Source organism: Pituophis catenifer, unplaced genomic scaffold, assembly GCF_029215685.1.
Source record: "Pituophis catenifer annectens isolate HBS135680 unplaced genomic scaffold, rPitCat1.0.hap2 SCAF_1, whole genome shotgun sequence".
NCBI classification, from domain to species: domain Eukaryota; kingdom Metazoa; phylum Chordata; class Lepidosauria; order Squamata; family Colubridae; genus Pituophis; species Pituophis catenifer.
The window spans coordinates 101663182-101675119 of record NW_027256881.1 but is presented as its reverse complement, the minus strand read 5'-3'; the positions used below and the strand labels follow the sequence as shown (position 1 = coordinate 101675119).

Sequence of the window (11938 nt, the reverse complement as noted above, 5' to 3'; positions counted from 1 at the left end):
CACACACACACACACCCATTCGTAGAAGGTTGCGAGGAGGAGAAGGAAGAAGAAGATGCGGGGTTCGGCCTGGCGGAGGGGGCTCTAAAAGCACCTGTCACGCCGTCCGGAGCAGCGCTAAGAGCGAGCGGAGTTTCGGCAAGCCCAAGTGCAGGCAAGCCTCTTGCAGAGCGAGCCTCCTTTAAGGCAACGACGCCGCCACGCTCGTCCCGGAGGAGCCCAGAATGAGCAAGCCGGCGGGATCAACAAGTGAGTAATGCTTGGCGGGGTCTCTCCCTCCACAGAGAAAGAGGGGAGCGTTGGGCCACTGCTTGACCACTCGGTCAATTGAGCCTGGGATCTGCTTGCTCTCCTAAACCTCCTTCTTCCCCCAAGTAAACGCAGGGAGGGTCAGGGTTCTGGGGGGGGGGGAGGCTGGCTGACTTTTAAGTGTAGTAGCTGCGCCGCCCGGGCCTAAAATGAACTTGAGACGCACTTGCTTGGGGTAGGGGTGTCAAAAAAGTCTTCGGTGTGAAAAAAATCTCGGGACGAGGGTTTTTGTTTTGTTTTTTTGTTAAAGATCGTCTTTTCCCCCCTCTTGAAATGTGAACGAGTTGGTGAAATGCAAAAAAAAAGAAAAAGGAAAGAAGGCATTTCCCCCTCTCTGCAATTAATACATCTAATAAGAAGTTTAAACATCCCGTAGCTGAAAGCTACAGTCGCAAGAAGGGGTGGGCTTTGCTGAAAGAGGATTTACCGGGAATACTTTGCACACCATTTCCAGCCTTGGTGAATAATCCTAAAAAAAAAAACCAAAAAAAAAAAAAAAAACCGGGGAAGCAGAAACAATTTAAAAGTCACATTTCACTTAATCCCCAGTCCGAATACACTCATAACTGAAGGCGTCCCGTTCCCCCCCCTCCAATTTTTTTTTTTTTTAAGTCTGATTGACTGCTGTGGGTAGAAGTTGGCTTCAGACGCTAGAAATTCAAGAAGAGACTTTGGAAGTCGACTGTGATGCGGGAGGGAGCCAGCAGCAGGCACAATCCAATTTGGGCTGTGACAGGTGATGGGCGAAGCCGGTTTAGAAGGAATTCCTCTGGCTATAATTTTATTGTATTATTATTATTATTATTATTTTACTAGTAAGGAAAGGGTGGCAAACAGAAACACGTGGGTGCAGTTCGGCTTTTAAAATTCTAGATTCTTTCACCCTTGATCGCTGCCGCCGCCTTTTTCGGGCTGCCTGTCTCCCTGCAAAGTTGTGGTTTAACTAAACTTTCTTTCGAATTCTGTATCTCTAAAGCGCCAACGGGGTGGCATTCAGAAACTTTGTGGCAGGTCACAAACAAACCGAAATCTCTCTCTCTCTCTCCTTTTCTCTCTCTCTCTTTCTCTCTCTCTCTCTTTTTTTTTTTTAACTGAGGTGTAGAAATCGCCTAAAAAGGGATCTTAAACAAAATCAAAGAAAAATAGGAAGCGGTGTAAACGAAGCCTTTTTCGAGAAAAGAAAAGGCGAGAGCGGTTCCTCCATCTGTTAATGGGCAGAGGGATCGAGGCCACGTTGTAACACTTGCCAGGGAAAACGGGGTGCGGGGCGCAGGGCCAGCTTTCTGGAGGAAACGTTTCGGAAGAGAGCGGGGAAATCCCTGGCCCTTTTCCGCTCGGCCCAGCTGCCTTTCTCCGGACCGAACGTAGTAGGGACGGTTCCACCGCCTCCAGGGGAATCGTTCCTGAGCTGCTCGGCCTGGAAAAGAGGAGAAGGCTCCGGGGTGCTTCTATTCAGCTTCTGCTGCTTCCAGCACGGAGGGGAAAGTTTTGAAAACTTGCTGGAAAGTAAACTTGGAAAGAACCAACCGACCAACCCCCGTTTCTAAACCCTCGGCCAGAGAACCTTCCGGCTTCTCTGAAGGGGAGTGAACAGGTGGATTCACAGCGATGGGATTTCAGGCGAGAAAGGCCCTTGATTTTGATCAACTCTCCTTTCTCTCGGATCGGGTGGGCATTGCCTTGCAATCGCAACGAGACCGACGCAGAGGCCCACCCAAGCGACTGGGAAACGTGGGGCGCGAGTCCGGGGGAGAAATCAAATGCAGGCCGGAGCAAGGGGCTGAGCTGGGCCGACACGGCTCCGGTTCATCGACTCGGAAGCCCCGCCGTGTATACAATTCCATATTCCGTCTGTCGTAAAGATCCTTCCTCCACCCTTCGGCCCTTAGGAACTTTTGGAAAGGGTTTAGGAAAGCGAGCTGTGCAACGGGGGGGGGGTGGAAGAGCCCGTAAGCATCGAGGCCAGCGCTCCTGCTTAGGTCAATGAAGTATATGCGAAAGCTTGGTGGTTTCCATTTTTCAGGACCGTCTTTTCCGAACTAGGCGCTGTCGAAAGCGAGAGGTGCCCCCTAGCAGGGAAGGACACGCGCGAAGGTGGGTTCTAGGCTTGCTGGCCTCCCCAGGCCCCGCGGGAGCTTTCCTTCTCCAGCAGCCACGATTACCGACGCTCGGCTTCGCCCTGAAGCGCTGAGCTCGGTCGGAGATGGCGGTGGATGCTGCCTTAATGCCTTAAAAGGGAAGGCGGCTGCCTCCCAGGGACCCGGCGAAAGACCAGGCTTCGCCCGACCGTCCCCCATCACCACCGGCGCCCCTTCTGGGGCAGAGCACCCACCAGAAGTGGAAGCGGGGTTGTCAGTCTGCTTTGGGTCTCAGAAAGATCGATGGGTCCTCGGAGAGGGGAGGGGAGCCCCGGGACAGAAGGAAGCCCCTTTTCTGCCACGGCAGCCCGGGGTGGGGTTGGGGGGCCTGCGGGTGGCTGCGCTTTCCCTTCCGCCAGACTGGAGAGCGGTCGGCGAGGCTCTGGCTGCTTGGGTGGTAAGGGGGACCCCGCCGCGGAGTCCTCTTCGAGCCGCCTAACTTCTTTCAGCAGTCTGTGATGGTAATTACAGTAATCGAAGCTGCCAGGGGAGCTTTACAGCCATGCTCCGGCATAGAAGAAGGGGGGGGGGGGGGAAGCCCCCACCCTTTCCAGCTCGGACGCCCCGTCGAGGAACGGGCCGAGCCTGTTTTCTGCGTGGAGTCAGGCCTTTCCCCCACACACCCCGCGCTTGACGGTACTGGGCTGACCCTGCCTGAAGGGAACCGAGCTTCCTTCATCCCCCACCCCCCAATTTTTTTTTTAATTAGATTTATATGCCGCCCTTCTCCGGAGACTCAGGGCGGCTTACAATGCGTTAAGCAATAGCCTTCATACTTTTGTATATTTTATACAAAGTCAGCTTATTGCCCCCACAAACTGGGTCCTCATTTCACCTACCTTAGAAAGGATGGAAGGCTGAGTCAACCTTGAGCCTTGGCGAGATTCGAACATGCAATAATTGCAGACAGCTGAATGTTAATAACAGGCTTTTAGTCTGTTGAGCTATCCAGGCTCCTCTGGATTTTGATCTTTCTTTACTTTCCCCAGCTTGGTCTCCCGTTGCTGAAACCGAAGGGCCCGTCTCCCCATCCCAAAAGAGAAGCAGAGGACGGAGACCCGGGATAGAAACGGGCTAAGATTTATAGACGGGGAGGGGAAGGTGCCCGGGTTTAAGGCAGAAATCCGTGTGCTGTCCCTCCTGGAGGGGGGGGTTGGAAGGGTGGCAAGGCCGGCTGGATGCCCCCCCCAGCAAGGATCCCGCATTTATCCCGACGTTCAGAGAGGAGGCGGGAAAGGGCATCCTGAAAAAGCCACCTGGGAAGTCGGAGAAGCTGAGCCGGCTGCGCTCCTGCGCCTGGTGTTTAAATCAACGGGCTCATTCAGGAGAGACTGCGGGCATCGGAGACCCCACCGCCTGCGGCGATAACCTCCGGGCGCTCGAAGGAGGCGGGGGGGGGGGTTGAGGCAGAGCAGCACCCAATTAGTCGGAGTGGAGAACCACGGAGCGATAGACGGGAAGCAGCGCCGGAGGAGTTTGGAAGAATCCCAGCGGGCGTCAATGCAATCAGGACAACGACGCCTGTTTAATACAAACAGAATTAATACCGGTTAATTAAAATATATTAGGGTAGGCTGTGCAGAGTGTCCCCGAAATTAAAGGTAAAACTGCCACTGATTTGTCAATCGAAAACAACGTCCGTGTTGGAGGGTTCGGTCTGTTTCCCAGAGGGGTTTTCTACGATTGTTGCTCTTCTTCGCAGAGTCACTTTCGCTCCGGCCTCCTGGGATGGGATGGGGTGTCTCTTGGTTCTTCGGAAAAAAGAGGCTCCAGGGAACCTATTCCTCCAAGGGCTTCGGTCTCTTTCTGCCGGGGGGCACTGGGGAGCCAGCGCCTGCCGCCCTAGGATTGTTGAGAACTTCCTTCGGAGGCGATCTTTGAGCAAGGAGTCTGCCGCAAATTGTCCCGGGATTCAAGTTGCAAGCAGCCTTCCGCTTCGAACAAGCCTGCGTTGGAGTGAGCGTCTCTGCAAAGGATGGAATTTACTTCAGAGGAGACCCGTTCTGTGAGGTTTTGCGAGAAACTGGGCCTGCTCCGCTGAAGGTGGTTTGCAAACCAAAATTAAACAACTCCATCTATTTGGTTAGCTAGGAATTTAATTAATCCAATTCCAAATTGGGAGTTTTTAAAATATTCTGTTACAGGGACGCAAAGAGTTTTCGGAATGATCACCCACAACGTTCTTGCTGTATGTTTCTATTAAATTTTTTTTAAAATAGTACATTAATTCGTGTGGTCACCGGGCCCACGGAAAATGAGATTTTTTTTAAAAAAAAGTGGGAGAAAGCCCCTCCAGAATAGTTGGAAATAAACTTGTGTTTTAATTTCATGTACTTCCCACTATATGTACTTCAGGTTTCACCCTACTTTTCCTCGGAGAAATAAACTTTTAAAGAAGCTCGCACTAAGGGTCAAAATATTTCTTTGCTTGGATCGCAGTGTTAAAATAATCTTCCAGCATTTGAACTGGATCGACTGGGGGGGGGGGGAGAGAGAGAGGCTTCCAATCCTAATTAGCTACAGATATTTTATTCGGATCTAAAAGTCCCATTCGGCCCACGATTAGTTTCTTTCGATTAAAACTAATCGAAGCTAAGATTCGTGGGGAAGGGGGAGGTCTCCCCTATACCTCAGACCAAAATTACCTCGGTTTAAGTAGCGTTTCACAGTGAGGTGAACTTTTGAAATCGCTTTTAAGAGCACAGCCCGGATTGTATTGTCCTCCTCGAAAGGAAAGGAAAGGAAAGGAAAGGAAAGGAAAGGAAAGGAAAGGAAAGGAGAGGCGGGCTGGCGGGAGGGGAGGATCCGAAGCAGCCCGAGTCGAGAAGGCGAGCCGGAGATTTGCATAAGGAAATGGCCCGGTTTGTCGGAGGTGACACCCAACACCAGGGGCTGGCACCGTTGCATGTCCGATTTGCTCTCTCCTCCTCCCCCACACTTTCGCCCAGAACTGTGGAAAGTCTGCCGAGGGACAGGGGGCGGGGCGAGGAGGAGGAGGGGGGGGGAGAGTCGAGTGCTCTCCTCCGGAGCCTTTGTGTGCAATCCGAATTCCCATGCTACCCTTTTTGACGGGTCACTGGTGACCCAATAGGCAGGTGGCAAGGAAGGCGTGTAATTAGAGCGCTTGAGAAGCCAAGCTTGGCTTGGCCCGACTTTCCTGGACAACGCCTACTTCCAGCCACCCCTCCCTCTTACCACAGGACACAACTTTACGCGGAGGGGGGGGAGGGCTACCGATTCCCCTCCCCCAGGACTCCCCTCGCTTGGCTGGCCCAACCCCCGATCGCCGCCACCTCCTCTTTTCTGACTCTTCCCCCCCCCTCCGCCCCCGCCCAGGCTCCCCACCTAATCCCATTCCTCCACTCCGAGTTGCTGCAAAGAGCAGCTGTCGAGTTACATTTGGGGGAGAAGCCGGCGGCTTACGTTGATTGGAGGCAGTCAGATGAGTTTCCATTGGTGGGGGGGATCATTAACTTAACACTTTATCTAATGTCCTCATTGTCTGCTAGGGAGGCCTCGTTTCAGAGCCTAGTTCGGCTTCTCCGAGTCTCCCGAGAGCCGGATTTTTGACCTTGCCCTTCCCACTCCCTCCGGGTGGTTTGCTCAGAGACCCCTCGGCTCAAGAAGCGTCGATGACCGAATCGGCTCCGGGGAGATTCGGATTCTTTCCTGCCTCCCCCGGATCAGTCATTTCGAGCGTGGTGTTCAGGGCTTCCCATGCCCGGGTTCCCACTTGGCACTAAGCCACCAATGTGGTTAGTTTGGTTTTGGTACCCAGTGTTGTGGGAATTCCTTAAATTGTGGTTTACCAACTTGGGTTTATAGCTCAGGGCGATCTCTGGGCTCATTCCGTTGTGGCTTCTTTGACGTTAAGCATCAGCCTCTTGACATCTCAGTTCCAGGACAGTGGGTTGGTTTTACAAAGCAAACTGCTCGGCGGCACTTTATTCTCTAAACATCCAGTATCAAGGGTTCTTTCAACCGATTGCAGTCATAGCATTCTCTATGCAAGTCAACTTTTTGTGCAATAGGACTGAGCTCTAGGTATTCCTGGGCAGGATCTGATGGACACCGTTGGCTGATGCATGTTTACTTTGAAATACAGTAAGTGTGCTCCCTTATCTCTAAGCATCTAAGTCTTGGAGCTGCCAATGTTTTCAACAATATGCTGCCAGGTCTTCATTTGTCTGCCAGTCTCATTGCAGGCACTTTGGCCAAGTTGTAAGCAAAGCACGTTCGTTACTGCATTTCATCTCTAAGAAGTTGCAAGGGGTTCTGATAGAACTGATATCAAGGAAGACTGGAATTGGGGGCATTTTAGTCACATTGAAGTCCAAGAACTTGGCCTTCTCTCAACTCTATGGGGAAGATGATGGCCTGCACACTGGTTACTTAAAGAGGAGTGTGGCTAAGGCAATCCTTGGTGGTGATCAAGGTTTTTTTAGGCAACTGCTGTCAGCTAGCAGGAATCCACATAGGAGATGAAAGCAGAAAGGCAAGATTAATCCATATATGAGCAACTTCTGAAACTCCATCAATGGATGAGAATTCCCATCCCATTGGCCACTAAATAACATGGCCCTTAGTAGATGAGAAGTGTAGCCCACCATATTTTGAGGGCCTTCAGTTGGGAAAAGGCAGGCGCTAGGTTAGTTAGAACCTGTCTCTTTAGAGCAAAGTAATGAAAGCGTACTATCAAAATTATCTTGGGAGTTAAGAGAGAACAGAAGAACCATTGTCAGGTTTAGGATGAAGGTTGGGGAAAACTCCGGGGAGAAAAGGAAGAAGGAATTTGAAACAGTTACTCTTGAGGAAACAACTAGTTGTTGGATCCCAGACATTTGGTTTTCAGCTGACTAATCTCGGCAGCAAATAGAATAAGTGAGAAATGTTAAGACAGCTGGACCCATCAAATTTGACAAGCTTTTTTCCCCCTGTAAACTTTCTGAAGTACCGTACCTTGCTGGCAATTGCAGGTTAATACTATAACCAGGAGAAGTGCCAACAAATCTGACATGAAGAAGGCAGGCTGAAATGTTGTTCCTTGGAAAAGGGGCATTCTGCTTCCGCGTGTTTGTTTTGAGTTAGTGACTCATTTTGAGTTAGTGACTCATTAAGTGATAAAGGCCATTTGTACTTAATGAAACTTTCTGGCAGGATGTCCTCCGTAAGAAAGGGGTATGCCAGAACTCTGAATTTTGAGGGGAATGTGATATGACTCCCAAGAGTACAGTGTGATAATGGTAGGAAGGCAGAATTTGGATAAATGCTACCAGGCATCTGAAGGGGCAACATAGCAGAAGACAAAATAGTGCTGCTTTGATAGAACATACTGAACCCAACCTAGCCAACCATTTTTTAGCCTAAGGCAGTGTTTCTCAACCTTGGAAGCTTGAAGATGTGTGGACTTCAACTCCCAGAATCCCCCAGCCATCTTCAAGCTACCAAGGTTGAGAAACACTGGCCTAAGGGGTGGAGGAAAGCCATCCCAAGCAGTTAAGTTTAGAGTTCATTATGGGTAAGCAAGTTGTGCCAACAATCTATGCACTGCATGAACCAAAAGAGGATGCATTCATGGCGAATAAACTGGCACTTGGTAGGAAATCTCACCCGACTTCTCTGACAAGCAAGGTGCAAATGTAATGAATAACGGTGGCTTTTTCAGGAGAAGAAACATCTGCTAAGGCTAAAGCCTTAGAGTTTAGCCCTTATCTAAGGGTAGGACCAGACTTGTTGGAGGAAGTCATTGCCGCTCTGCTAGAAGTATTTAAACAGAATCCAACTTCTATCTGTCTTGGACGCAGCATTTATTTCTACGGTCAAGATCAGATTAGATAATGTGTAGACTTGTGACACTGCTGAAAGGATGGTTCATATTTGCTCAGAAATAAAGCACAGAAATTGCATCTTTCCCCAACAAACAAAACATCATAATGTTCAACCAGACAACACATGTGTTTAGGAATACTGTACAAGGGATTGTATTATATATTTAATATTTTCATTTTCATGAGAAATACATTTGTAGGTTAGTACTAATATTTTCCATTTACAGATGAAGACCATGTTCCTAAGAAAACCTACTTAAAAATAAATCTCTGAAATCAGTAGTTAAACTGGGTTACACAGACAATGTTTATGCAATTGTTGGGGTGTGGAAATAGTTTTGGAGAAATGCATCTTCAAATCACTACTCACCAAAAAGTTTTTCTGGTGATCTTGAGTAAATCAATTTCTTTATTGTCCCTAGCCTAGCTCAGGATATTTAGGGGTTAATAATGAAAGACAAAAGGGGGAAATACGCATACCTCCTTAACTGATTGGAAATTAACTCAAGGTGGAGTAGCTGTCGAATCTCAGCATATGTTAGCGCCTGATTGACTTTGTTTAGCTATGAAAGTTAAGACTGAGTTTGGTTAGTATTTGGATGGAAGACTAATACTGGGGAATCTCATGTCTAGTAGTTAAGACTGGGAAATGGGCGGGAGGAATCCCCAAAAGGTATCAGTAACAAAGTACTTTTGTATTGGGACCAAGAAAGATGCATTAATGATGTAAGAAACGTGACCACGAAGACACTGCCAGTCAAACTCACCTTGGAAGAATCTTTTATATTATCAAGATAACCATCTTCCCAATCTGATGCTCTCCCAGCCTGTTGATTTTAATGCTGATCATCTCGCTCCTGACAGGTAACCTAACAAAATGTGGAGGTGGAAGATTAAGGACACCTGCTTTAATCCTATTGTATGTTCTTTGCATTAAATGGGACCACGTCCTCTTCAGTTTTTAAGGCAGATTCACATCTGCTCTAAAGAAATGTATATTTCTGTGGATTCCTTGGCTTTGTTTAATTAGCAAAATGACCCATTTCTCTCAAACTCTATGACTATCATGACGCCAGTTCTGATGCCTTATTGCTTCCAAATGATCACTTTTCTCTCTCCCCACCTTCATTTTCAGGCCGGATTTTAGATATCCCATGTAAAGTGTGTGGTGACCGCAGCTCTGGCAAGCACTATGGGGTTTATGCCTGCGATGGATGCTCAGGGTTTTTCAAACGAAGCATCAGAAGGAATAGGACTTATGTCTGCAAATCTGGAAACCAGGTATTGTTTATAGCATAACCTCTTGTGATTCCCTCCCTGCACACAGTTTCCTTCTGGTTTGGGCAAAGTAGGTTGTATATTATAGTGGGAATTCCTGTCACCTGGGGAGATTGCCCTCTTGATTTTTCAAAACGATGTATACTTAGGTGAGCACCAAATTTCTATTAACATAGCAGAGTTTGTAGTGTGTCCAATAATACGTTTGAATATGTCAACCCAACATATTAAGGACATATCTGCTAAATATGCCTTTCATAGTCTGAAGATTTCAAAGCGGATAGAAAAAGAAAATGCTCAACACTTCTCTTGTCCCCCTAAAATAAATTGTGGAGTCAGCAAAAGTGCGATAGATTCCCTTTGAAGCTTTCAGCTTTAAGATCCTTTAAAAGTTGGGCTACTTTTAAAGCTGCCATTCAGTGCACAATGAGCAGCAAGGAAAGTTGATGTAGTTAGCGAAATGTATAGCCCAGTGCCATGCATTTTGATTTAGAAGCAAATTTGGCTTGATTTGATATTGCTTACTCTAAATAGAGCTACAATGCAGTCTTTTATAGTATAAAATTTCAGGCAAGGAAATATTTCAGGCAGGGTTGAAATTCGCAGCTTAAATCATCTTTTGGAAATTTTGAGGAGCTGAGTGAAGATGGCTACAGTATATAGGAATTGGACATACTCAGAATAAGTCCATGGGCTTTGTAGTTGTAGAGCTAAAAGCACCAGGGTAATTCACTTCACTGACCTACCAAAGTGGTCCTGAGTAAATATCCTGAGTTGATTGACTCATTGTTCCTTTAAAAATAATTCCCTTTCCCTGGTCCCAGTTTGCCAATTGTTTAAAATATTAGGAAGGAAGGAAGGAAGGAATTAGTGTCCTGTGGGATATTTATTTATAGGCAGTTGTGTGTGTGTGTGTGTGTGTGTGAGAGAGAGAGAGAAAGAATAGAAACCACCATTTTAGTGAAAATAGTTATCTCCTAAATTAACATAAAATGTGAGAGTTACTCTCATGGTGGCCTTGAGGAAACTTAAAAATTGGGGCTAATATTGTATTGTTGCCAGGAAATAAAAATACCCCTCAGTTATTCCAAGAAAAAGTGCAGAAGCTGAATCTCCCAAACACCTGGGTGCAGCTGTCAGGGTATTCCCACCCCAAATTCACTGTATTTGATTATAGAGAGGAGACACTTACTAAATCTGTAAGCCGCCCTGAGTCTCCGGAGAAGGGCGGCATATAAATCAAATTTAAAAAAAAAATAAAAATAAATAAATAAATAAAAAAATCGATGAGGAATCAACTTATTTACTCATCTAAATTTAATAGCAGTTTTGTTTTAATCCTAGCTTACTATACCAAACCAATAAGGCAAGTATGACTTTTAACACAAAATGGCTTATGTGACCCAGATAGAATCTACCTGGGCAATTTCCCCCCACCCCATTTCCATTAATGGAAAAAGTGTTTTTAGAATGTAGTATAAAGCTCAAGGTCATTGGAACTGTAAAATTGGCCCAGTTGTTTAAATATTCTGTGTGTGAGTGAGAGAGAGATATTCTCCAAGGAGCCAGGAATAAGGTGTGCAATAAGCCAAATCCCCAAAACCCAGAAATTCAAGCTTTGCATGGTGGAATTTTGGAGAAGGAACAGGGTAACACCTGAGGTTTTCTTTTGGCAGATGGTGGACAAGATACAAAGGACGTTCTGGCAGATATTAATGGTACATCACCTTCCAAGCAATGTGTTATCTGCTTCTCCCTTTACCTCAGTTTGATCGCGTGCACTGAATTTCAATCTCATCCCATCTCTACAAGTTCTTATAGAGTTTGATTGCTAGGCACTTGAACCAATCAATGGACGGTTGCTCTTTGGCCCAGATTCTGGTCCCTGGAATCATGGCTGGAGCACCTCTGTGATCTTTGTAGAGCTGCTGCAAAAAAGCCTAAGAGGATGTTCCTCCTCTTGTACCTTGGTAGCTGCTGTTATTGTAGCACGAGTGAGCACAGCACAGCACTAGGATGGCTGAAAATAATAGAGTACTGTCACTGTGTTTTTTGTATTTACCAGCAGAGCTCATTATTTCTGGACTATCAGACTTTCCGTAGCTTGCCAAGAATCTTTATCAGTAAGCTAAACTGCGCATGTCCTCCACCCACATTCTTTTCTTTCACTTGCTCTCACACTTTTTTTTCTTTTCCTGCCAGAGGTCCGGCTGGTCCGGCAGGAATGTTATAAAAATGTAACTATTAGATTAGTGAGATGTTTTATTTTCTTTATAACAAATAAATGAGTTTTCTTAGAAGATATATCTTCCGGTTTGTTTTCTTAAAGTATGCTGGCAAGGAAAGGTCTCGATCCACCCCTCTTAATCAAGGTGCGATTATCCC

The 11938-nt window shown here is 46.9% G+C and overlaps 1 protein-coding gene across 1 annotated transcript in view; it reads left to right on the top strand.

Moving 5' to 3' along the window:
- The first annotated feature begins 224 nt into the window (after positions 1-224).
- The window catches only part of NR2E1 (nuclear receptor subfamily 2 group E member 1), a 31848-nt gene continuing 20134 nt past the window's right edge, over positions 225-11938 (top strand). The window contains exons 1-2 of the mRNA XM_070953567.1: positions 225-249; positions 9411-9556. Of these exons, the coding sequence (XP_070809668.1) occupies positions 225-249; positions 9411-9556 (171 nt within the window). The remainder of the gene's footprint in view (positions 250-9410; positions 9557-11938) is intronic.